Source organism: Leucoraja erinacea, chromosome 6 (assembly GCF_028641065.1).
Source record: "Leucoraja erinacea ecotype New England chromosome 6, Leri_hhj_1, whole genome shotgun sequence".
In the NCBI taxonomy this organism is placed as follows: Eukaryota; Metazoa; Chordata; class Chondrichthyes; order Rajiformes; family Rajidae; genus Leucoraja; species Leucoraja erinaceus.
The window spans coordinates 52,240,055-52,265,294 of NC_073382.1; the positions used below are offsets into that span (position 1 = coordinate 52,240,055).

Consider the following 25,240-nt stretch of genomic DNA (forward strand, 5'->3'; position numbering starts at 1 on the left):
GAGTGCTGGAATAACGCTCAAACAAATCGTGAAACTGGACTGCAGATCAGACACTCCAAGCTCCACTGCGGCGGGAGATACACAGAAGTACTTTCAGAGAAAATACCTCAGACATTCTCAAAATATTCTTGAAAAAATGAAATATTCCTTTTAACTCCTGAGATTTTCTGGCCTGCAATAGTTAAAAAATTGATAAATTATACATGAGAGAGCAGCAAGCATCTTGAGACTTTTCAGCAGCATATAGAAACAAAACTAAAATGGCAGATGGGTACATAAAATCTCCCAAATAACCTACCCATAAACTTGCATACTCCATCTCTGGTGATCTGCATCCCCCACAGAATCTTAAATCGACACAGAAATGAAATGGAAGCATTGAGGCACTGCCTAAAAAAAAGAAAGAGAATATGCATTGTATTAGTTTATCTGGCATTTTGATGTGAACAAAGATAACCATATGGGTATTTTGATTTGTACGTTCTCCCCGTGACCCACATGGGTTTTCTCTAAGATCTTTGGTTTCCTCCCACTGGAGACGTAAAAGTTTGTAGGTTAATTTGCTTGGTATAAATGTAAAATTGTCCCTTGTGTGTGTAGGGTAGTGTTAATGTGCAGGGATCGCTGGTCAGTGCAGACGTGGTGGAATGAAGGGCCTGTTTCTGCGCTGTATCTCTAAACTAAATTAATTTGATTTTAATTTTTTTCAGAACAAGATTAATATTTATATAACATTTGCACTTCCTGACAGGAATTCCTCCCCACATTGATACACATTCACCATTTGAAGATGGGATTATCTGCCTGAGCCTTGGAGCAGAGGTAATTTTAGACTTGTTTCCAAACAAATAGAAAATATTTGATTTCCTAATATCGATTAGAATATCTAACAGGATAAAATTTAGATACAGTGAAATTATTTTAGTTTCAGCATTTACATTATGAATCTCTAATTAGCAGAATGGTATATTGTTACTCAGAGATGGTACTTTTTAAATGACTGACCTATTTGTATCTTGAACTTTTGAGAGTGGTTTTCCTTTTTCAATGAGATGGAATTTGTCTCTTCTATCTTGTCAGCAAACTAGATACCACCCAAGCCAAAACCAAGATGGAATTGGATGAAATTCGTTGTCAATTTCAAACTGTCAATTCTCTTGAGACTTGGATTTGAACAAAATAAAAAATAATATTACTAATTAGCATGCCGCCAGGAAGAGAAGCAGGGAAGTTTTAGCATGTATTGGGAATTGTGGAAATAGGATGGTGGCCTTTTGGACCAGCTAAGTTGAGAACATCATGAGGGTAGATGGAAAACCTACTAAAGAAGGGCTCGAGCTTGCAAACTGTAGCAGATGGAAAACTCTGGGCAGGCCTGGCTTGGAGAGGGGTGGGGGTGGAATGAAAGACAAGCAAAGATAACGGAACTTATTGTCTCAATCTTAAGTGAGACAAAGTGAAATATTGGAATGTTGCAGTTCAGGATGGTTGGGGTGGTGGTATGGGAGTTGTTTAACAAGATAATTGGCTGTTGAGAATTATCTGTGTATTCTGTCAGTCCATTCATTATATTAAATGCCCATCAAACTAAATTTTCACCGTTGGAACAAGACTGTTCCCTTTGTAGAAAGGTACTTTACATATTGTGTGACAAGCATTTTTTGTTTAACTGTATCCTTTAAGTACTGTACTGACTTGCTATATTTGGCTGCATTTTGAATGGAAATTCAATTTATTTGAACTTCCAATGCATGCAGTTTCTGCTTTTTCATCTCTAGATGGTGCTCTGGATTAGAGTTGCAAAATATTGTCCTTTTGACATCTCCATTTCACAATGTGTTGTTTGCAGATTTTGCATAATTGCTGTACATATGATCCCTGCATTATGGGGGTGAGAGGGTTGTCTTCCTAAAAAAAAGTCCATATTGTGATTTCCCCCCCTGTGCATTTATCAATAAATAAGTTTGGGGGGGGGGGGGGGGGGGGGGGGGGGGGGGGGGGGGGGGAGTTTGTTTATTTGCTTTTATTCCAAAATTATGAGAGTAAATGTTATTCCTAAAATTGGACAGTAATTTGAATTCTGCAAGGGTGAATTTCAGTTACCTGAGGGGGGTGCCTATGTTGCTTAAAGATGCATTACATAAATTCCTGAAGTGCTAAGTTGTTTACAATGATCACTGTAGGAACATGTAAGGTCCATCCTGGAATAGATGACATTGAGGTAACCTGAGGACTCTGTTATGGCCTGCTTTGCTGACATTCAGTGCAGATTAGGAATTAAGAACGGTGATGGGTACGAGGCCCCTCAAGCCTGCTCTGCATTCAATAAGCTCATAGCAGAAATGACTTCTAAGTCTATCTCTGTATTGCCGACTCCTCCTTTTCCTCTTATTTATTAAGAATATATATTTCTCTTATAGGGTGATGACAGCCTTATGAATACTTTTGAAGAAGAGCTCCAGTAACTTCCCTATAAAATTGCACATATTTAAGCTTTAAACTAATAGTTGCTTTGGACTTTTTTTGAACCTGTAGACAGTGATGGATTTTAGACATCCAGGCGGCCACAGTGTTCCAGTGATGTTACCTCCTCGTAGTCTGTTGGTGATGACTGGTGAATGTAGATACTTATGGAGTCATGGGTGAGTGATAAGCATTTACGAAGAACCAAAATCCTACATGAATTTAAAAATAAATGGCTGAACAATGTAAGATATGGGATCTTTTTGTGATGAGCGCCTTAGGAAAAATTAGAAAGAGGTCTTTTTAAGAGAACTGCTATGATTTACTGGTATTATGCCACAGGCAGTATATTTCCTGCCAGCACTAGGTTCATGCCTATTCTGCTCAATATATCTGTATTGAATGGTATTCCTGCTTCACCAAAATGTAAAGAAAGGCACTGCAATCTGAAAAATACCTAAAGGATATATCGGGCCCATGAATAGAAAGAGGGGGAAAAAAATGTTGAACTCTTTGTTACAGCTAAAGTAATTGCTGACTTTAAAACATATATTAACCCAGCATTTTGAAAGAAATAATGAATATTTTGTGTTTTTTTTAAAGACTTGGTTATTTCCTTAGCTATTGGTCTGTATTATCTGTTAGTTATAAGGCAGTGTCATAGAGCCACACAGCATTGAAACAGGCCCTTACACCCATCTTGTCCTTACCAACTGAGTTGGCATTCTTGGCTTGTACCATTTGGCATATCCCTCTAAACCCTTCTATCTATATATCTGTCCAACTATCTTTTGAAAGTCCACTTCTATAGCTTCCTCTGGTAGCTCATTCCAGATATGGACTACCCTCTGAGTAAAACTGTTACCCCAGAGGTACCTCTAAACCATCCCTTCTCATCCTAAGCCTATGACTTCTAGTTTTAGAATGTTCTACTCTGTGAGTGTTCATTTTCTGTGTCCCTCATTATTTTGTATACTTCAATAATATGCCTCAACCTCTTACGTTACAAAGAGAAAACTGTCGGCCTATCCAGCTTCTCCCTATAACTCGAGTCCAGGTAACAAACTGGTGATTCTTTCCTCTTTAAGTATAGTAGTTCTGTCCTCCCTGATTTAAAAAAGGCAACTCCCTTTCGTCTCTCTCCTGTACCTCTGTAGGCCAAATGCAGGTAGCTAAGACTGGCTTAGATGGAGCATCTTGGATGCATGAACTATATGCGCCAAAAGGCATGTTTCTGTGCTGCATGACTCTTTGACTCTATTACGCATGTAGCATCATTTTTCTGGAGCATTCCGTTCTGCTTTGGCTATAATATTCCATTCACTAAAACCAACTCACACCCTGAGGTTGTCCATTTTAAACTGTTGAGCCCCTAGCATTGAAATAAATGCAGCTTATGCCAACGGTTTTTCCTCTTTCTTGCAATGCATCTACCTGTGCAGTGTTTTTTTTTTTAACTTGTCAGTGACATTTGTGGAATTAAATATATTCCTACAGTTGATTGTTTGCAGAAAGATTAAATGGGATTAAAAAAAAACCATTCAAAGTTAAACAGTAGGAAATGGCATTGTATCACGAAATTGTAAATACATAATTCAATCGCACTTGAACCTACCAACAATATCATTCGAGAAAATTGAGCATAGGAAACTTTCTAAATAAACAATTCTGCAATAATTTATCTAGTCATTCCAGCTGTCATTCCAAAAGATAAACGTGTTTAATACCTATTGTTTAACATTTATTTTGCGAGGATAGCGTAATGTACTTGTAAATTCACAGAAAAAATATTCTTTCTTTTATCAGTTCTGTGTTGGTCATGTTGTGTTTATCTATGCTTACAGCCTTTTGTAAATGGGGAAGGATCGTTGTCTTTTTTATATATTTAACAGAATTACCCCTAGAAAGTTTGATGTGGTGCCAGCCTCAGAGATGCCAAAGACTGGAATTATCAGTGCTGATGCTAGTAACTTGACCTTGAATAAGAGGGGAACAAGGACCAGTTTTACCTTTCGAAAAGTCCGAAAGAAACCCTGTGATTGTGGTAAGTGTATTTTTTCCCCCAATGTTTTAGAACCCTTTTCTATATCATGGTTTATCTTACTGATTTGATAAAAATATCAAAGCCAATTATCAAACTATTTGAAGTTCGACTCAAAACACGTTATTGTCCACTTTTCTCCTTTTCTAATTTTGCTCCAGAGCTCCCAAAGATATGACAAGATTTATTATTTTAGATTTTTTGTTTCCAGAAAGTAAATACCATTGCAAGGAACAGCCTTCATTCCACATATCTAACTTGAAGGTGTTGGTGAATTGTTGTCTAATTCCTGGTATGACATGAAAGTACTCCCACAGTGCTGTTAGATGGGGAAACTCCAGAATTTGAGTTGGCAATGGTGAAGGAGGATATGTATATTTTCAAGCCAAGATAATGTGTGACTTGAAAATAATGGTTCCTGTTGGTCTTTATTACTTGTAGATATAAGTGGTCAATGATTTGAGTTGCTGTTGAAGAAGCTTTGAGTTGTTGCAATACATAGTTTAGATTTACACTACGACCGTACTATACTACCAGCAGTGGGAATAAAAATTTAAGGTGGAGCAGGAAATACACTGCTTTAAGAGAAAATGCTCAGCTTGAATGCATAAATCGTTCTCGCTTTGGGTTGGATGGTTGAAGACTTCACTTTCTCAGGAAACTGCAACCAAGTGTTAGGAAATATCCTCACTTCCAAATTTTATATTTGTATTTTCCATATGATTTGAAGGAGGCTATGCAGTCCTTTGAGTCTCTGCCAGCTCTCAGCATTGTCATCAATATCCACATATTTCCTTAAATAGTTGACCCAAGATCACCGCTGTAAGGAACTTATAAAACAATTTTCTGAGGTTGACGTAAATGACCTCTAGCAATTAGAATTCAATTGCGCTGGGTATTTTCCTCGATTGCAGTTTATTCCAATTTTAGTACAACATTGAAGTCAGAAAATGATGGAAGCACTCAGCATGTTAAGTAACATAAGTGGGGAGAAGGTACTTGTGTGAAATGTAACCTTTATTTCTCTCCCAGTAGTTTTTACTTGATTTGCTAATCAATTTCCAACACTTTCTGTTGTTGTTTAAAGTCACTCTTGCTCACCCTTGATTAGAAGGGTAGTAACTGTCGCCGCATCTTGAGTTCAAAATGTAACTATGGAAGATGCACATCCTCCTATTTTAAGTTTGAAAAATAAAATTATTTCAGTTGTATTAGGCTAAACATCTGTACACGCAAAAAATGAAAGGCACCGTGGCGCAGCGGTAGAGTTGCTGCCTTACAGTGCCAGACACCCAGGTTTGATTCTGACCCTGCCGCCTGTACGGAGTTTGTATGTTCACCTCGTGGCCTGCGTGGGTTTTCTCCGGTGTCCTTCCACACTCCAAAGACGTACAGATTTGTAGGTAATTGGCTTTGGTAAAATTGCAAATTGTCCCAGTTGGATAGTGTTAATGTATGGGGATCGCTGGTCGGCACGGACTTGGTGGGCAGAAGGGCCTGTTTCTGTGCTTTATCACTAAACTAAACAAGATAATTGCAAATTCTTCACCCGTGAATCAATACAATTCAATGCACAATATATCATTAGCTAATCATCTTCAGTCAAGAACTATGCTCTAGAATCTTCTTCTTCTTGCGTATGGCGTGCACAGCCTAAATTTGTAAGACAACTTGTTCTGTTTGATCTTCTGTTTGTGCACGCCAGGTTGATTGCATTCGTCGAAACAGGGTGGACCACGTGAAGGTTGCAATCTCCAACCCCATGCTCCAGAGTAGTAGACCACGAATGCTGACAACTTCCTAACAAAATGGATATTTGTATCCTTAAAAAGCAGAAAAATGCTTATTCATGTATATGGACTGAACATGAGTTGGGAGTTCATGACCTGTGGAGGACCTGTACTAGCATAGGGTGGAAGTTGTCTTTCAATCATGCAAACAATGTAGCCAGAGGAACTGCACTAATTAAAAGCAAGATTTGTGGGGAAAAAGTCTGAAAGTAAAATTCTGCTTTTCAGTTATACTCATAATGCAGTGTTTTCTTTGAAACTATATTTTTTACGAATACAAAAGTTTTATATTTGTATTATTGTTATTCTAATACAAAATTATATTTAAGAAGAAAAAATGTTTTACTTTTATCTATAGCTTATCCAGAAGTCTGTGACAGTCAAATTGATTGTAAATGCACAAATCCTACTCCCTCAGTCCCAGCCAGTGATGGGGATGCCTCAAAGCTGGAACACAAGTATGTACACGATGTTTATGATGAGATTGCTTGCCATTTCAGCGATACTAGGCATACCCCATGGCCGAAGGTGGTTGAATTCCTCAAAACACTGCCAGATGGAGCATTGGTGGCTGATGTTGGCTGTGGAAATGGTAAATACCTGGGAGTTAACAAGGACTTGTTCATGGTAAATATATATTTCTTAATTTTTAATAAATATGGATACATAACTATTTAACTATTATTAAATTGAACTCTCTCATGGGTCCTCAAAATAAATTGCTATACTCTTTTATATTTTACCTCACGGCAATGTTATATTCTGCCACGTTCTCTGAAATATCACATCTACTTCTGTTTTTCATTCCTCGTTGTATGTGCCTTCAAAGTATCCATTTAAACTTTACACCCATTTTCAAACCGTCCAAATCTCCGTTGCCTTAGGAAAGAACTGCAGATGCTGGTTTAAATCGAAGGTAGACACAAAATGCTGAAGTAACTCAGCGGGATAGGCAGCATCCCTGGAGAGAAGGAATGGGTGACGTTTTGGGTCGAGACCCTTCTTCAGACATAACCTTCTTGTTGGCCATGCTAACTTAATATGGCTTATTTACGTTTTAAGGAGTTTTACATCTTTGATCATCTGCTCTTTTCCTTTACCACATACATTAATCTGTCTTTCTTCAGTGCAGCATTCATTACACAGTCAGACTTTAAAAAAAAATTACCTGTCCCGCTGAGTTACTCCAGCATTTTGTGTCTATCTTCTCTTAAATTCACTCTGATTTTACTGAGTCTCTTGTCCATCTTTTTTGAGCTGGCAATTGCTTCCTTTCCTGTGCCTTTTATGATTAGTGCTTCCAGCAGTAAACCTACCCAGCTCCCACCATGTGTATAAAATCATGAGGAGAATAGATAGGGTGAATGCACAAAGACATTTATTCAGAGTAAGGGGAATCAAGAACCAGGGGACATACGTTTAAGGTGAGAGGGACAGATTTAACCTGCAATAATGTAGGAATGGAGGATAAAAACTGAAATTCCACAATTGAAATATTTTAAAACAAATAGAGTTGAAATTGGAAAGATGTTACAGAAGGAGAAATAGTGCGGAAGAGGGTAATGATTTGTAGATATAGAAAGGTGCATTGTTGTAATTGTTCAACAAGTGTAATTGTCTGATGTATTCTGAATACAGAAAGGCTATTACCATTGCTGCCAGCATGATGTTAATTGTGTAATCCCATGCAAGCTGAAGGTCATTTTGTCAGTGCTGTGTCAAACAAATTATCTGCTGACCCCAAATGTACGAACGTGGAAAAATATGTGGCCTATGCGCCCATATTTTCTTTTATTACCACTCATTTTATTGTATTTCCATGCTCTCTTGTAAAACTTTCTCTTAAAATGTAAAATGTCTCTTTATTGGTTGTTTCTTTGGACTGCCTAAATTGGAAGCAATATAAATAAATTCTGCTGAACAGCAAAGCAATGTATTATTTGATTGTTGCCAATCTTTACATTTACACATCTATCTGATTCCTAAAGATTGTATAAATGTTTATGGTTATTAACTAAATTTGGACATACTCTGTAAAGAGTAAGTTGAGAGATTGTAAAACTTGTGTAAACTTTACAATTGCCAATAAGAAAGTTGAGATGTAAGTAAGGTAATGACAAATGAATAGGGGGATGAATCTGCATCTGATTTCATGAGAGGTTGCTATTAGTTTGATTCATTTGAGGCTAATAAATGTAATGGCTGAACTTCCTCCATTCCCATGACGCACCTGCTATATTTAGAGGTTACTGGTCCACATTGACAGTTGTTTAAAATCAAAAAATCCCAAATATTAGTATTTGCTTTCATAAATATTAATTTAGGCTTATAAATAAAATTTAATGTTTTTTCTTTGGAACGAATTACAGTAAACCCCTGTTTTAATGGACCTCTTTTTAATGGATTTTGGTTACAGTAGACTGAATCTGTTTGTTGTTTCACAGAATTACCTCTAGGTGAATGGAGCAAATCTTAGTTTAGTTTTAAAGACACAGGCATATACATCAGTGTTGCTGCTTCTACTACTGTACTAATAAGTGTTCTAAATATTTTGGAGAATTACACATTTCAATACTGTTTTGTGAACCATTTTAGCTTAGTTTAATTTAGAGATATAGCATGGAAACACATGTCCGTGCTGACCAGCGATCACCCATACACTAGTTCTATCCTGCACACTAGGACCAATTCACAGTGTGTAGATTAGAAATATTGTAGTATTTTTATCTTTCCTCCTACATTACCGTTGCAACTAATGAACTGGAGCACCCAAAGGAAATCCACACAGTCGCAGAAGGCACCCGAGGTCAGGATCAAACCTGGGACTCTGGCACTGTGAAGCATCGGCTCTACCAGCGATTCACAGAATTCGCATAGTTGAAACATCATTGTATATCAAGACAAGACAAGTTAAAAGAGTTTATTGTCATGTGTCCCAGATAGAACAATGAAATTCTTGCTTGCTGCAGCACAACAGAATATAGTAAGCATAAATACAGAACAGTTCAGTGTGTCTATATAGCATAGACCACACATATAGACATAAATAAACAGATAAAGTGCAATCGGCTGTTACAGTTCAGAGTCTGTTTGTTGGTGAGTTTAATAGCCTAATGCTGTGGGGAAGAAGCTGTTCCTGAACCTGGATGTACATGATTTCAGGCTCCTGTACCTTCTACCCGATGGTAGCGGAGAGATGAGTGCGTGACCAGGATGGTGTGGGTCCTTGATGATGTTGGCAGCCTTTTTGAGGCAGCGACTGCGATAGATCCCTTTGATGGTAGGGAGGTCAGAGCCGATGATGGACTGGGCAGTGGTCACAAGCTTCTGCATTCTTTTCCGCTCCTGGACGCTCAAGTTGCCGAAGCAAGCCATGATGCAACCAGTCAGCATGCTCTCTACTGTGCACCTGTAGAAGTTCGAGAGAGTCCTCTTTGACATACCGACTCTCCGTAATCTTCTCAGGATGTAGAGGCGCTGATGTGCTTTCTTTATAATTGCATCAGTGTGCTCGAACCAGGAAAGATCATCGGAAATGTGCACTCCCAGGAACTTGAAGCCCTTTCCGCCATCATCCCGTTGATATAAACGGGATTGTGGGTTCCTATCCTACCCCTTCCAAAGTCCACAATCAGTTCCTTGGTTTTGCTGGTGTTGAGGTTTTTGTTGGGATGCAGTCTTCCACTCATTTCTTAATGAAGTCTGTGACGACTGTGGCATATTCATTCAGGCCCATTGCTGAGTCTCTGAACATTGCCCAGTTTACAGACTCCAAACCGTCTTGGAGTTGTTCCTCTGCGCCCCCCCCCACCCCGACCAGCTCTGTACAGTCCTCTTCTCTTGGGATACGCTCTTCAATTGCTGCCTGTAGGCAGGAAGAAGCAGCACCGCGGTATGGTCGGATTTACCGAAGTGAGGGCGAGGGATCGAGCGATAGGCATCCTTGATGGTCGTGTAGCAGTGGTCGAGGGTGTTTGGTCCTCTGGTGCTACAGGAGACATGTTGGTAGAAGTTAGAGAGCGATTTCTTAAGGTTGGCTTTGTTGAAGTCCCCGGCTATGGTGGTAAATGCCTTGTGGTAAGACGTCTGGTGCTTGATGACCACGGCATGCAGCTCCCCCAGTGCCAGATGGACATCAGCCTGGGGTGGGATGTAGACCGCGGTCAGGATGATGGAGGTGAATTCCCTCTGTAGGTAGAAGGGACGGTACTTCACAGCCAGGTGTTCCAGGTGCGGAGAGCAGGAGTTAGATAGGACTGCCACGTCTGAGCACCACGCAGAGTTGACCATGAGGCAGACGCCCCCTCCTCTCCCTTTCCCAGATGACAGTGTACGGTCCATGCAATGGATGGAGAAACCTTCAGGATGGACAGCTGAGTCTGGGGAGCCGGTGGTGAGCCATATCTCTGTTAAACAGAACACAGAGCATTCCCTCAGCTCCCTTTGTTAAAGCAGCCTTGCCATTAAGTCCTCCACTTTGTTTTCAAGGGACTGTACATTGGCCAGTAGGATGGTAGGGAGAGGGGGTCGAAGTCCTCTACGCTTCAGTCTGACCTGAAGTCCTGCCTGTAGGCCACATTTCCGGACACAATGGAGACCTCTCCATTGTTTCCAGGTACTGTTCCTACTGTACCTGCAGTTTCTGTGAACCTGCGCTGGAACAGGGATTCCCTTGCAGACGGCAGCTCCAGCTCCGTTGCGATCGGGGATTCCCTCACAGTCGGCAGCTCCAGCTCCGTTGTTGCTGGGAGATCCTGCCCATCAGCTCCAGAGGTCTTCTCTGTGTTTCCAGGTACAGTACCTGTGATCCCCAGTCGGGTCGGAAGTTCTCCAGCGATCGAGGGAACGCTTGCAGTTGGAGTCTCCCGCAATAGCGGGAGATCGCGGTATCAAGTGCACTAGTGCACTAGCAGCTTGTCCGTTACGGCGCTGATTTCTGCCGTTTTTCTAATCCAGGTGAGTTGATTGAAGCTGTAAATAATCCTCTTCTGTTGCTGGCAAAATGTCACCACAAGCAGGCGCCATCTTTTACATTCATTAAATTACATTACATTGTATATTCAATAAATAGCAATTTGTTAACAGTGATTTTAGTACTTTGTGATTGCAAAATTTGCATTTTTAAGATGCCCCGTTGTAGCAGTTTTTCCCATTCTCATTTACCAGATTGGTTGTGATCGCAGCAAAAATCTTGTTGATATTTGCAGAGAGAAACAATTTGAGGTCTTCATCTGTGATGGCTTACTCGTGCCCTTGCGCAGTGGCATTTGTGATGCTTGTATTTCTATAGCAGTTGTTCATCACTTTTCAACAGAGGTAACTATAAACTTGATTTCTATATGGTAATGTGCCAAGGATGGGAATGTGTTTCTTTATATTTGTGGATGGTTGGTTTGAACCACCAGTGCATATTTAATAAGAAAAAAAAGTTTTATTTGTATAAAATAATGAATAGTTTCTTGTTTTGCATTCCAGTTGGATCGAAAAGGCAACAGTCACATGGTGTAGTAGCTTGGCTGTGTGTTCTATCCATAACCCTTGACACCGTTACTAATCAAGAACCAAACAATCTCCACCTTAAAACATATCCATTGACTTGGCCTCCACAGCCTTCTGTGGCAATGAATTCCATAGATTCACCATCCTCTGACAAAAGAAATTCCTCCTCATCCCCTAATAAACGGTGCGTCCTTTTATTCTATGGCTATGGCATCTGGTCCTAGACTCTCCCACCAGTGGAAACATCCTCTCTACATCCACTATATCCAGGCCTTTCACTATTTGGTAAGTTTCAATGAGGTCCCCCTCATCCTTCTAAACTCTAGTGAGTACAGGCCCAGTGCCGTTAAACGCTTATCATATGTTAACCCAATCATCCCTGGGATGATTCTGGTAAACCTCCTCTGGACCCTCTCCAACGCCAGCGCATCCTTCCTCTCAGATATGGAGCCCAAGACTGCTCACAATACTGCAAATGCGGTCTGACCAGTGCCTTTTAATGCCTCAGCATTACATCACTGTTTTTTGGATTTTAGCCCTTTCAAAACAAATGCTATCATTGCATTTGCCTTCCATACTACTGATTCAATAGACAATAGGTGCAGGAGTAGGCCATTCGGCCCTTCGAGCCAGCACCGACATACAATGTGATCATGGCTGATCATCCCCAATCAGTACCCCGTTCCTGCCTTCTCCCCATATCCCCTGACTCTGCTATCTTTAATAGCCCTATCTAACTCTCTTGAAAGTATCCAGAGAACTGGCCTCCACCGCCCTCTGAGGCAGAGAATTCCACAGACTCACGACTCTGACTTGTAAATTAACGTTTTGGGAATCCTGTACCAGCACTCCCAAGTCCCTTTGCACCTCCCGATTTCTGAATTTTCTCCCCATTTAGAAAATATAGTCTACGCCTTCATTCCTGCAACCAAAATGCACAACTCCACACTTTGCCATGCTGTATTCCATCTCCCACTTCTCAGCCCACTCTTCCAACCTATCTAAGTCTTATAATAATAAATAAAATGAAACACCATTTCCAGGAGGAGAAACTAGTCCTGATGTATTAAATAATCAATGCTTAGTAGAAATTAATTGGGGTGAAGAGTTAAAGTCTGTATACTTTATTTTAAGAAACTACCTATCCAGTATTTACCTGTGGTGTTGTATGTAGTACGAGAAAATCTAAAGTGGACAGCATCTTGGAATTAAACATTTTTAAGAAATTAAAATATCAGGTTCTATTGTAAACTGGTAATTTCAACATCAACAAAATTCCCTGTTTTCATTTAGATTAAGTTTGTTCAGTACATATTTTTCAATTACAGGAAAGGAGGCTGTCGGCTGTCAAAGAGATTGTGAGACTACTACGGCTGGGAGGCAAGGGACTTATTTATGTTTGGGCAATGGAACAGGAACACAAGAAAGTAAAATCTAAATATCTAGCAGAAAGAAAAGGAAAATGTATCCAACCTCAAGCAAATTGTGTCACGGTACAAACAGGAAATGATTTCTCGTACATCAATCAAGATGCCAATAAAATGGATTTAGCTTGTTTGAAGCAACTACCAGATGTTACCAAGGATTCAACAGTTAAACAAAACAATGCAAAGCTTCCTGTGCACACAAATAGAACTAACTTTGATTCACAAGATTTACTTGTTCCTTGGCATTTAAGAGGAGTTAAAAGTCACCATAACGCTGATGGTGTCTCAGCACTCCCACCTGAGGTCAAAGAGCATGCTGTTTACCACCGTTTTTATCACGTTTTCTCTGATGGGGAATTAGAAAACTTGTGTAGAGATATATCGAATATTAGAATAGTGCAGAGTTATTATGATCAAGGGAATTGGTGTGTCATCATTGAAAAATGCTAAAATGCTGTAACTTGCATGTAACGTCAGATTTAATTTTGTAACTTGTCGCCCAAGGAAATATAATAATTGTAACAGATTTTTTAAAAGTTAAACTACTTAATAAAGAGGTAATATTGATGAAGCCAGTGCTATTCACATCTGAAATGCTTGTTTGCATCAGCGCCTTCTGGATGTCTAATGTACAACATGAAAACATGAAAAAAAAACTTTACATGATGAGCTGATTTCAGAAGAAACGTTTACTATTCCATTGTTCTCTGTATATCAGTCTGGAACTAATTGGAGTAATCTCAAAGCGTTGTTTGTTGGTCTGTGCGCGTGCCCCATCAGCTTCGACACATACACTTGCACTATCCTGCACGCTAGGGACAAATTACAATTTTTTTTTTTAAACCAAAGCCAATTAACCTACAAACCTCTATCTTTTTGGAGTGTGGGAGGAAACTCCAGCACCCAGAGAAAACCCACATGGCCATAGGGAGAATTTACAAACACCGTACAGACAGCACCCATGGTCAGGATCGGACCTGGATTGCTGGCACTGTAAGGCAGCGACTCTACCACTGCGCCACATTTTGTCTTATCAGTCATAATGCAGTGCAGTGCAGCCAGATAATTGTGGTTATTAATTTTTTGATGCAGGAAATAATGAAATTACTGGAAGTTGAAAATCATGTAACATAAGCTTTCACCTAGCAGGTGCGGCTCAGCTTCTGAAGTGTAAAAGCATCAATAAAACCAGTTGCTGGATATGTAAAACACCAGTTAGATGGAAACAGGTTTGCAGAGAGAACCAATGGCAGTGGTTATTTGAAGTGGTTAAGCGTAGGGTAGTAAATTTAGAGGAAAATCAAAGACTAAACATGTACAAACATCACCCACCCATGTCCTCCAGAGAAGCTATCTGACCTGCTGAGTAACTCCAGCACTTTGTGTCTTGACTAAACATTACTCTTGTGGCAAGACCAGAGAGCTCTTTCTGAGTCTTGTGGATTCATTAACACGTTATCTGAATTTGCAAGGTGTTTTTGGGTTGAAAAAGTCAGGTGAATTCATGATTTGTTTTTAATGCAGAGGCAACAGTTAATAGTTTTGGAGAGCTCATGAATGAAAGGATAGTCAAGTTATCAAACAAAAGATAACTCCCGAAGATTAGTTTATTTTCCTGCAAATTTAAGAAGCCAGACTGTTCCTGCTATTGGGGAGCCATTAATTTAAAAAGGTTGCTAGGAGGCAGAGAATAAAGAGATTTTGCATAACATTTACATCTCAGAAATAAATTCAACAAGCCACAACGAGCCTCTCCCCACTTTATCTAGCCGTAGGTGATCGCTGTTGTTCGTGTATAAATTGTGTATTCATTCTTGAATAAATTAAGCTTTCTCAACAGATCAGGGTACATGTATGTAAAGAAACAATGCTGCCTGACCTGCTGAATATTTCCAGTATAGTTAAAGAACTTTTGTAAACTTTGTCGGCACAGATATATTGTATTATATGCAAAAACAAAGAATTTTATTGTACCTGGCTACATGTGACAATAAAGTATCAGTATCATCAGTATTCTCTTATTTCAACTGTTTTTTTTACTCTAACCCGCCCACGTCCATCTTTGGTAATCTTTCCCAAAGCAGAACAAACTTTAGTGTCCCTGTCAAATTTTGTGCCTGTGAAAAACTTTGGGAAGTTTTACAAAATTAGAAGTATTCAATTAGTCCAAATAATATATTTACATTAGTACTTGGATATAATCTTAGTTCAATTTGGATTTAGTTAGGAGATACTGCAAGGAAACGGGCTATTTGGCCAGCTGAGTCCATGCTGACCATTAATCACCAGTTCAAACAGATCTGTTATTCCAGTGTTCAATCCCTACAAACTTGGGGCAATTTACATTGGCTAATTCATCTAAAAATCTGCATGCCTTTGGGATGAGGGACCCCACAGGGGACTCGTTAATGTAAATTGTTGTTAAACCTAGACATTTGGACAGGTAAGTAAGTAATTTTTAATGTATATAGCACTTTTAAATCAAATAATGTTGAAGCCAAAGTGCTTTACAGAGAAAAAAAATAGATTACCACACATCCATATTAAATAAAAAAGAAGAAAAAGACACAATCTACTATAAGATTCGACATGAACATCCCCCCCACAGCAGAATCAACACTTTCCACTGTGAGGGAAGGCACCAAAAGTCCAGTCCCCCTCCCCCTAGCTAGTTCACCCGAGGTCGGTGGTGCTACATGGTACCTGGATAGGAAAGGTTTTGAGGGATATGGACCAAACGCGGAGGGGTAGTATATTGGGCCGAAGTGCCTGTTTCCATGCTTTTTGACTCTTAAGTGAGTTGAATGGGTTGCAATTGCTGTGAAATGATTCTAAGTCAAGCCAAGGCGAATGCTTCAGGTATTTGTAGCGGACCTGCACGATGGTTGAATGACTGACTCAGCCAGACACCCGGGGGCGCCCGCGAGCACCGTCTCCTCGCGACGCTTGCGCGCTTGCGCGTCTGTCGCAAAGTGCGCGGAGCCGGCGGCTACAACATGGCGGAGTACGGAGGTAGATTTGAAAGCCAGAAATCAATCGAGGAAGGGAGAGAATTTAAACGGAGATCAAGGCAGGAGGTTGTGGCCAAGGTATTTACTCGGCGGCGTTCGCGCAAATGTGCACGAAGCAGCATTTTAAATGGTCCATGTGAGCGATGATCAGAGTTTGCGGCCTGAAACCCATCACATTTAAACCAAAGATCCTATATATAGCAAGCATTATATGTCTATCTTAAGTAAGAATCCAACTTGTTACAGGCTGTTACTCTTAAACTAAGCTTCATGAATTGAATGTCATAACGCTTTCCCGTCCGTAAAGGCAACAATGTGATGAATGCAGCTGATTTAGAAAGTAAAAACTGGGATTGCTGAAAATTTGAGGTCAGAAAACCAACAGAATTGTGATCTAAAACATTAGTTTATTCCCTTGTTTACATCAAGATTATGAGCCTGGTTTCTGGTCGATTTTTCCAAACCTTAGATTAAGCTTTATATTTCACAGAAGGGAAACATCATTCAGCAGACTGAGTGCGTATGGACCATCGAGCACCCATTTACTCCAATCGTACTCTAATCCCATTTTATTCTACTCACATTCTGATCAACTTCCCCCCAGGTTATACATTCTCCTATATATACTTTAGCTCTGTAACATATTGCATGTCTGTGGGATATTGGGAGAAACTAGTCCATCGAGTGGAAATCAATATTGTCACAGGGAGAACGTACAAAATCCACAAAACCAGATCAAACACAGGTCACTGAAGCTGAGAGGCGGAAGCTCTACCAATCATTGACTCATTTATGCTTTCTCCTCCATATTGTGCACTTTTTCAGGATTACCAACAGCTGATTGATTTGAGTATGGCCTCTTCTGGCATTTTTGATTCAAGAGGTAGAAGGGTTAGGATGGAGTCGAGGTATTTGCAGATGACTGCTGTGGGGCAGGAGCGGGCTGAAACCGTTGATCTGTTATGGCGGTCCTGTTTATGTATTTATGGATGGAGATAATAGCAGGCAGTGCGGGACTGGAGATCACCAGTGGTGATTGAAGTCCTGACCCAAAACATCACCTATCCATGTTCTCCAGAGATGCTGCCTGACCCGCTGAATTACTCCAGCAATTTGTGACTTTGATTTGTGATTTTGATGCAAAAGTAGGTGAAGCAGATAGTGAAGATGGTTGTGAAAAATTGCAACAGGATCATTATCGATTGGCCAAATGGGCTGCGGAATGGTTGATGGAATTTAATACAGAGAAATGTGAGGTGTTGCAATTTGGAAGTCTAACATGGGCAGGACCAACACAGTGAATGGTAGGCCTCTAGGGAGTGTTTTAGAGCAGATGGATCTAGGGGTGCAGGTGCATGGTTCCTTGAAGGTGGAGTCACAGGTAGATAGAGTGGTCAAAAAGGCTTTTGGCACATTGGCCTTCATCAGTCGGAGCATTGAGTATAGAAGTTGGGAGGTCATGTCGCAGTTGTGTAAGACATTGGTGAGGCCGCATTTAGAGTATTGTGTTCAATTCTGGGCACCATGTTATAAGAAATATGTTGTCAAGCTGGATAGGATGCAGAGAAGATTTGAAAGGATGTTCAAAATTCAAGAGAGTTTATTGTCATGTGTCCCAGATAGGACAGTGAAATTCTTGCTTTGCTTCAACACAACAGAATATAGGCATAAATACAGATCAATGTGTCCATATACCGTTGAATAAATATATACACACACAAATAAATAAACAGATATTGATGTTGCCAGGACTCAAGGGCCTGGGATATATGGAGGGGTTAAGCAGGCTGGGACTCTATGCCTTTGAGCGCAGGAGGATGAGGTGTGATCTTATAGAGATGTATAAAATTATGAGAGGAATAAATCGGGTAGGTGCACAGAGTCTCTTGCCCAGAGTAAGTGAATCGAAGACCAGAGGACATAGGTTTAAGGTGAAGGGGAAAAGATTTAATAGGAATCTGAGGGGTAACTTTTTCACACAAAGGATGGTGGGTTTATGGAGCAAGCTGCTAGAGGAGGTGGTTGATACAGGGACTATCCCAATGTTTAAGAAACAGTTAGACAGGTACATGGATAGGACCGGTTTGGAGGGATATGGACCAAACTGGCAGGTGGGACTAGTGTGGCTGGGACAGTTGCTTCAGGTGTGATAGAATTGGAGGGGCAAGAGGTGGAGGTGTTGCATTGCTTATCAGGGAAGATATTACAGCAGTGCTTTGGCAGGATAGATTAGAGGGCTCGTCTAGGGAGGCTATTTGGGTGGAACTGAGAAATTGGAAAGGGGTAGCAACACTTATAGGGGTGTATTATAGACTGCCAAATGGGGAGCGAGAATTGGAAGAGCAAATATGTGAGGAGATTGCAGATATTAGTAGTAAGCACAAGGTAGTGATTGTGGGAGATTTCAATTTTCCACACATAGACTGGGAAACACATTCTGTAAATGGGCTGGATGGGTTGGAGTTTGTAAAATGTGTGCAGGATAGTTTTTTGCAAACAATACATAGAAGTACCTACTAGAGAAGGGGCGGTACTGGACCTCCTGTTAGGAAATGAGATGGGTCAGGTGGCAGAGGTATGCGTTGGGGAACAGTTCGGGTCCAGTGATCACAATACCATTAGTTTCAATATAATTATGGAGAGGGACAAAACGGGACCTAGGGTTGAGATTTTTGATTGGAGAAAGGCTAACTTTGAGGAGATGCGAAAGGATTTAAAAGGAGTAAATTGGGACAGTTTGTTTTACGGGAAAGATGTGGAAGAGAAATGGAGTACATTTAAAGGTGAAATTTTAAGAGTACAGAATCTTTATGTCCCTGTTCGGTTGAAAGGAAATCGTTAAAATTGTAAAGAGCCATGGTTTTCAAGGGAAATTGGACACTTGGTTCGGAAAAAGAGGGAGATCTACAATAATTATAGGCAGCATGGAGTAAATGAGGTGCTTGAGGAGTATATAGAATGTAAAAAGAATCTTAAGAAAGAAATTAGAAAAGCTAAAAGAAGATATGAGGTTGCTTTGGCAAGTAAGGTAAAAGTAAATCCAAAGGGTTTCTACCGCTATATTAATAGCAAAAGGATAACGAGGGATAAAATTGGTCCATTAGAGAGTCAGAGTGGACAACTATCTGCAGAGCCAAAAGAGATGGGGGAGATATTGAACAGTTTCTTTTCTTCGGTATTCACCAAGGAGAAGGATATTGAATTATGTGAGGTAAGGGAAGCAAGTAGAGTAGCTATGGAAACTATGAGGATCAAAGAAGAGGAAGTACTGACACTTTTGAGAAATATAAAAGTGGATAAGTCTCCAGGTCCGGACAGGATATTCCCTAGGACATTGAGGGAAGTTAGTGTAGAAATAGCAGGGGCTATGGCAGAAATATTTCAAATGTCATTAGAAACGGGAATAGTGCCGGAGGATTGGCGTACTGCGCATGTTGTTCCATTGTTTAAAAAGGGGTCTAAGAGTAAACCTAGCAATTATAGACCTGTTAGTTTGACGTCAGTGGTGGGCAAATTAATGGAAAGAATACTTAGAGATAATATATATAAGCATCTGGATAAACAGGGTCTGATTAGGAACAGTCAACATAAATTTGTGCCTGGAAGGTCTTGTTTAACTAATCTTCTTGAATTTTTTGAAGATGTTACTCGGGAAATTGATGAGGGTAACGCAGTGGATGTTGTGTATATGGACTTCAGTAAGGCCTTTGACAAGGTTCCTCATGGAAGGTTGGTTAAGAAGGTTCAATGGTTGGGTATTAATGGTGGAGTAGCAAGATGGATTCAACAGTGGCTGAATGGGAGATGCCAGAGAGTAATGGTGGATGGTTGTTTGTCAGGTTGGAGGCCAGTGACGAGTGGGGTGCCACAGGGATCTGTGTTGGGTCCTTTGTTGTTTGTCATGTACATCAATGATCTGGATGATGGTGTGGTAAATTGGATTAGTAAGTATGCAGATGATACTAAGACAGGTGGGGTTGCGGATAATGAAGTAGAGTTTCAAAGTCTACAGAGAGATTTATGCCAGTTGGAAGAGTGGGCTGAAAGATGGCAGATGGAGTTTAATGCTGATAAGTGTGAGGTGCTACATCTTGGCAGGACAAATCAAAATAGAACGTACATTGTAAATGGTAGGGAATTGAAGAATGTAGGTGAACAGAGGGATCTGGGAATAACTGTGCACAGTTCCCTGAAAGTGGAATCTCATGTAGATAGGGTGGTAAAGAAAGCTTTTGGTGTGCTGGCCTTTAAAAATCAGAGCATTGAGTCTAGAAGTTGGGATGTAATGTTAAAATTGTATAAGGCATTGGTGAGGCCAATTCTGGAGTATGGTGTACAATTTTGGTCGCCTAATTATAGGAAGGATGTCAACAAAATAGAGAGAGTACAGAGGAGATTTACTAGTATGTTGCCTGGGTTTCAGCAACTAAGTTACAGAGAAAGGTTGAACAAGTTAGGGCTTTATTCTTTGGAGCGCAGAAGGTTAAGGGGGGACTTGATAGAGGTTTTTTAAAATGATGAGAGGGATAGACAGAGTTGACGTGGAAAAGCTTTTCCCACTGAGAGTAGGGAAGATTCAAACAAGGGGACATGACATGAGAATTAAGGGACTGAAGTTTAGGGGTAACATGAGGGGGAACTTCTTTACTCAGAGAGTGGTAGCTGTGTGGAATGAGCTTCCAGTGAAGGTAGTGGAGGCAGGTTCGTTTTTATCATTTAAAATAAATTGGATAGTTATATGGATGGGAAGGGAATGGAGGGTTATGGTCTGAGCGCAGGTATATGGGACTAGGGGAGATTATGTGTTCGGCACGGACTAGAAGGGTCGAGATGGCCTGTTTTCGTGCTGTAATTGTTATATGGTTATATGACATAATGGCCGATGTGGGCAAGTTGAGCCAAAGGGCCTGTTTCACCGCTGTAATACTCTATGACTTTATGACAATAAGATAATAATTATAAGGGGACATGACTTGAGAATTAAGGGACAGAAGTTTAGGGGTAACATGAGGGGGAACTTCTTTACTCAGAGAGTGGTGGCTGTGCGGAATGAGCTTCCAGTGAAGATGGTGGAGGCAGGTTTGTTTTTATCATTTAAAAATTAATTGGATAGTTATATGGACGGGAAAGGAATGGAGGGTTATGGTCTGAACGCAGGTGTATGGGACTAGGGGAGAATACGTGTTCGGCACGGACTAGAAGGGTCGAGATGGCCTGTTTCCATGCTGTAATTGTTTTATGGCTATTATATGGTTATTTGCAAGTCTTTTTAAAAGTTGTAATTCTTGAATATCCAAGATCTAAATAATTGCACATACAAGAATTATTTTTCATATGTTGTTCACTGGTTTATTTAAATAGTAGGCAGAAATATAATTTATCAGTGGAATGAGGAAATATCTATTACCATCGTCCAATGCAATATTGATGTTGTCATTTACTGTCAAGTTATTTGGAGGATTATATTATCAGAGAGGCATGTTCTGCAAATGTGGAAAAGGCCATTTTCTATATTTATTAAATAAAACATGTCCGGATTGAAACCAAGGTTTAATTTTATATTACATCATTCTGCTAAACTCCCATCTATTTTTGTTAAAGATGAAATCAATATTCTTGGCGAATAAGATTAAGGGCTAACTTTAACTGTCATTTATGAGGCATGTGATTTGAATTTTTCTCTAAGTCTTTAACTGTGACCATTCTGTAGTATCAGTACATTTATACATGTGATCAAATGCAATAAAAATCCCAAAGTATTCTTTAAAAAGCAAATGAGATTCATAAGTCAGTGAATATATTATGCAGTAGCCCCCCTGTAGCCAATATGCTGGATGATCAAAGTACTTTTTGTTGTTGTGGTTTAATCAGAAGCAGCCAACATTGTGCACTATTTTAAAAATCTTATCGCAAGCTTCGACTGTTGATACGGTGCCACTGTGTATGCAGTTCAATGGGCAGTTAAGGCAGTCAGGAGGGGCATTTTACAGGTAACTAGACCAGGGTGTAGACCAGGTGTGGCCAATATTCCAACACTGACCCATAACCCCCAACTGTGCAGGCGTTGTGTCACCAGAGATCCCCGTTGTGACGTGAGTGACGACAACCCTCCCCCAATTGCGCAGATGTGGCCAGCAAGTGCAAGCGCGACTGCGATGTTTTTAAAGGTCAAAATGGCAATAACCTGTGAAATATGATCAATGTGAACACACCCCACTCTCCCTCTTCAGTCCCCTATTCCAATCCTCCGTTATCCTCCTTCTCCCCACCCTCCACCAACCCTCCTCTGCTCCCTCCTCTCACCTCCTCCCTGCCGTCCCCTCCTCCCTCTTCCCCTCCCTTCTTGCGTTAACTCGCCATCCCTCTTCCTACCCCTATCCTCCTCCATTTCCCCTCATCCCCGAGCACTCCTGACCCCTCTTCTTTCCCCTCTCCTCCCCACTCCCTCCCTCCCTCACCTCCCTCCCTCTCCTTTCCCCTACCCTCAGTCACTCCCTCCTTCCATAACCCCTCTCCCCTACCTACCCCCCCTCCTATCCTTCTATCCCCCTGCTCCCCCACTCCACCTCCCCCCTATCCCAAACCCCCACTCTCCTTCCTCACCTCCCCCACTGCCCTTAATGAAACGGGATAATTTGATTAAAACTGAGTTGTTTTTTTTAAATCGTGATTTTTTAATGTATATGAGATTAGGGATCCCATTGTGACGTCAAACGCGGCTGAAGGACAGGGCAAGTGGAAAAGTGGTTTGAAAAGAGTTTGTTGTAAAGTTTAAAATGTCAATAACTTGTAAAATATAACATAAATCCGAACAAAACTTGTTTCTCTTACATCACAGGACAATGGTGAGTAAGGCGGGCCAAAAAATGTAACACTATCTTTTACCGTTTTGGCGGGCTTTTGGAATGTCACGCACACGCATACAAACAAGATGAGAGTTTTAGTAATATAATAATAATAATAATAATAATAACTAGACTAACTGCAGACCCGTTTGGTCTGCTCCCCAATGCAATATTCCACCACTCACCCGTTCCTCCAACACAACCTGTTCCCCCAACGCAATATTCCACCACTCACACATAGCTCCCAACTGCGTAGGTGTGGCTCATTTCCCCTCATCCCCGGCACTCCTCCCCCCCCCCCCCCCTCCTCTTCACCCTCCCTCTTCTTTCCCTTCCCCAATCCCTCCCTCACCTAACCCTCCCTCTCCTTTCCCCTACTTTCATTCACTCCCTCCATAACTCCTCTTCCCTCCCACCTCATCCTATCCCTCTATCCTCCACTCCACCTCCCCTATCCCCCCACTAGCCCTCCTGACCTCCCCCACTGTCCTCTCCCTCTATTTCCTCCTCCTCCCTGACTCTCCCTCCTCACATCCCCACCTCTCCCTCCCTACCCCCTCCTCTCCATCAATTCCCCCACTCTCCCTCCTCACCTCTCCAGAATCTTTCCCCTCCCCAATCCCTCCCTCCCTCCCTCCCTCTCCCTTTTCCCTACCCTCAGTCACTCCCTCCCTATAATATAAAGCAGTATCTGCAGTTCCTTCCTCCACAGGTCATTCATTGTTAGCTGTGGTTTGACTTGACGATTGGACCAGTTTGCATTGTGTGTGTATGAGTGAGTTACTCAAACTCCGTGCAAATTGCATGGCCACCCTGCAACCCGACTCTCCCTCCCTCCCTCTGCCCACTCCGGCTCAGAAGCCGCTCAGCCCATCCCCGCCCTGCCTGCGCACCCTCTGCTGCCGCTCGGCCCGTCCCTCCCTTGCCCACCTGCCTGCTCGCTGCCACCGCTGGGCTGTGCCACGGTGGGGGGAGCAATGGAGCTGGTGTTCATCACGAGTTTCGACGAGCTGGTGGAGAACATCTCCTCCGAGAGGGCCATGAGGGTGAGTTATCGCAGCGATGGAGGAGACGGATGGTCACAGCCATTCACCCGGGACCGCCATTGACGCAGAGGGTGGGCGGGGGAGAGGAGTGAGTGAGGGAAAGAGAGATGGGACCAGGGCCTGCACTGAACCACCCCGCCGCCAGTGGTGATGGAGACGGTAGACAAGTTACTGTGAGGAGGGGAGAGAGGAGTTAGCGGGAGAGGCTGTGGCAGCGCAGGGAGGGGCGTCGGCGTCCCGGGTGACACAGGAGAGGAGACCAATCTGCGTGGAGGCGACTGACAGGGTCTGCACATGCGCGTTTTTTAAGATTTTTAAACCATAATAACCTTTGAAATAAACTATGGATCGGAACAAAACCTGTTGCACGAGCACAGGAGAATGGTAAGGTGGCGAAAAATTGTAGAGCTATCGTGTACCATTTTTGCGCAAGATAGAAAAACCACGCAAACTGGAAGAGCACAAGATCAGAGTTTTAGTTATGTATAGATAATAGATAGATATACATTCTTTGAATTGAGTTAATGACATATACATGTTTCTATTAGAATGATTATTTTTTAAATACTGATGTGATTTTGAATGTCCACAAGCTTCACTGACATTTGCAGACATTTGAAAGTTGTGACAGGTGATTTATACCTGGAAACCTCAATTAACAAGCTGACAAAACTAAGGGCGGGCCTCAGGATGAGGCCTATACAGTGAAAATAGATACAACGTTACCTATCCACGTTCTCCAGACATGCCATATAACCATATAACAATTACAGCACGGAAACAGGCCATCTCGACCCTTCTAGTCCGTGCCGAACACATAATCTCCCCTAGTCCCATATACCTGCGCTCAGACCATAACCCTCCATTCCTTCCCATCCATATAACTATCCAATTTATTTTTAAATGATAAAAACGAACCTGCCTCCACCACCTTCACTGGAAGCTCATTCCACACAGCTACCACTCTCTGAGTAAAGAAGTTCCCCCTCATGTTACCCCTAAACTTCAGTCCCTTAATTCTCATGTCATGTCCCCTTGTTTGAATCTTCCCTACTCTCAGTGGGAAAAGCTTTTCCACGTCAACTCTGTCTATCCCTCTCATCATTTTAAAAACCTCT

At 41.3% G+C, this 25,240-nt stretch overlaps 2 protein-coding genes across 2 annotated transcripts in view; both read left to right on the forward strand.

Moving 5' to 3' along the window:
• The window catches only part of alkbh8 (alkB homolog 8, tRNA methyltransferase), a 29,593-nt gene extending 14,360 nt beyond the window's left edge, over positions 1–15,233 (forward strand). Inside the window, exons 7-12 of the mRNA XM_055637031.1 lie at positions 752–822; positions 2,536–2,642; positions 4,356–4,507; positions 6,653–6,921; positions 11,461–11,610; positions 13,122–15,233. Of these exons, the coding sequence (XP_055493006.1) occupies positions 752–822; positions 2,536–2,642; positions 4,356–4,507; positions 6,653–6,921; positions 11,461–11,610; positions 13,122–13,670 (1,298 nt within the window). The 3' untranslated portion in view covers positions 13,671–15,233. The remainder of the gene's footprint in view (positions 1–751; positions 823–2,535; positions 2,643–4,355; positions 4,508–6,652; positions 6,922–11,460; positions 11,611–13,121) is intronic.
• A 751-nt stretch (positions 15,234–15,984) lies between these two features.
• cwf19l2 (CWF19 like cell cycle control factor 2) overlaps positions 15,985–25,240 on the forward strand; it is a 53,989-nt gene continuing 44,733 nt past the window's right edge. Inside the window, exon 1 of the mRNA XM_055637042.1 lies at positions 15,985–16,309. Coding sequence (XP_055493017.1) covers positions 16,217–16,309 — 93 coding nt within the window. The 5' untranslated portion in view covers positions 15,985–16,216. The remainder of the gene's footprint in view (positions 16,310–25,240) is intronic.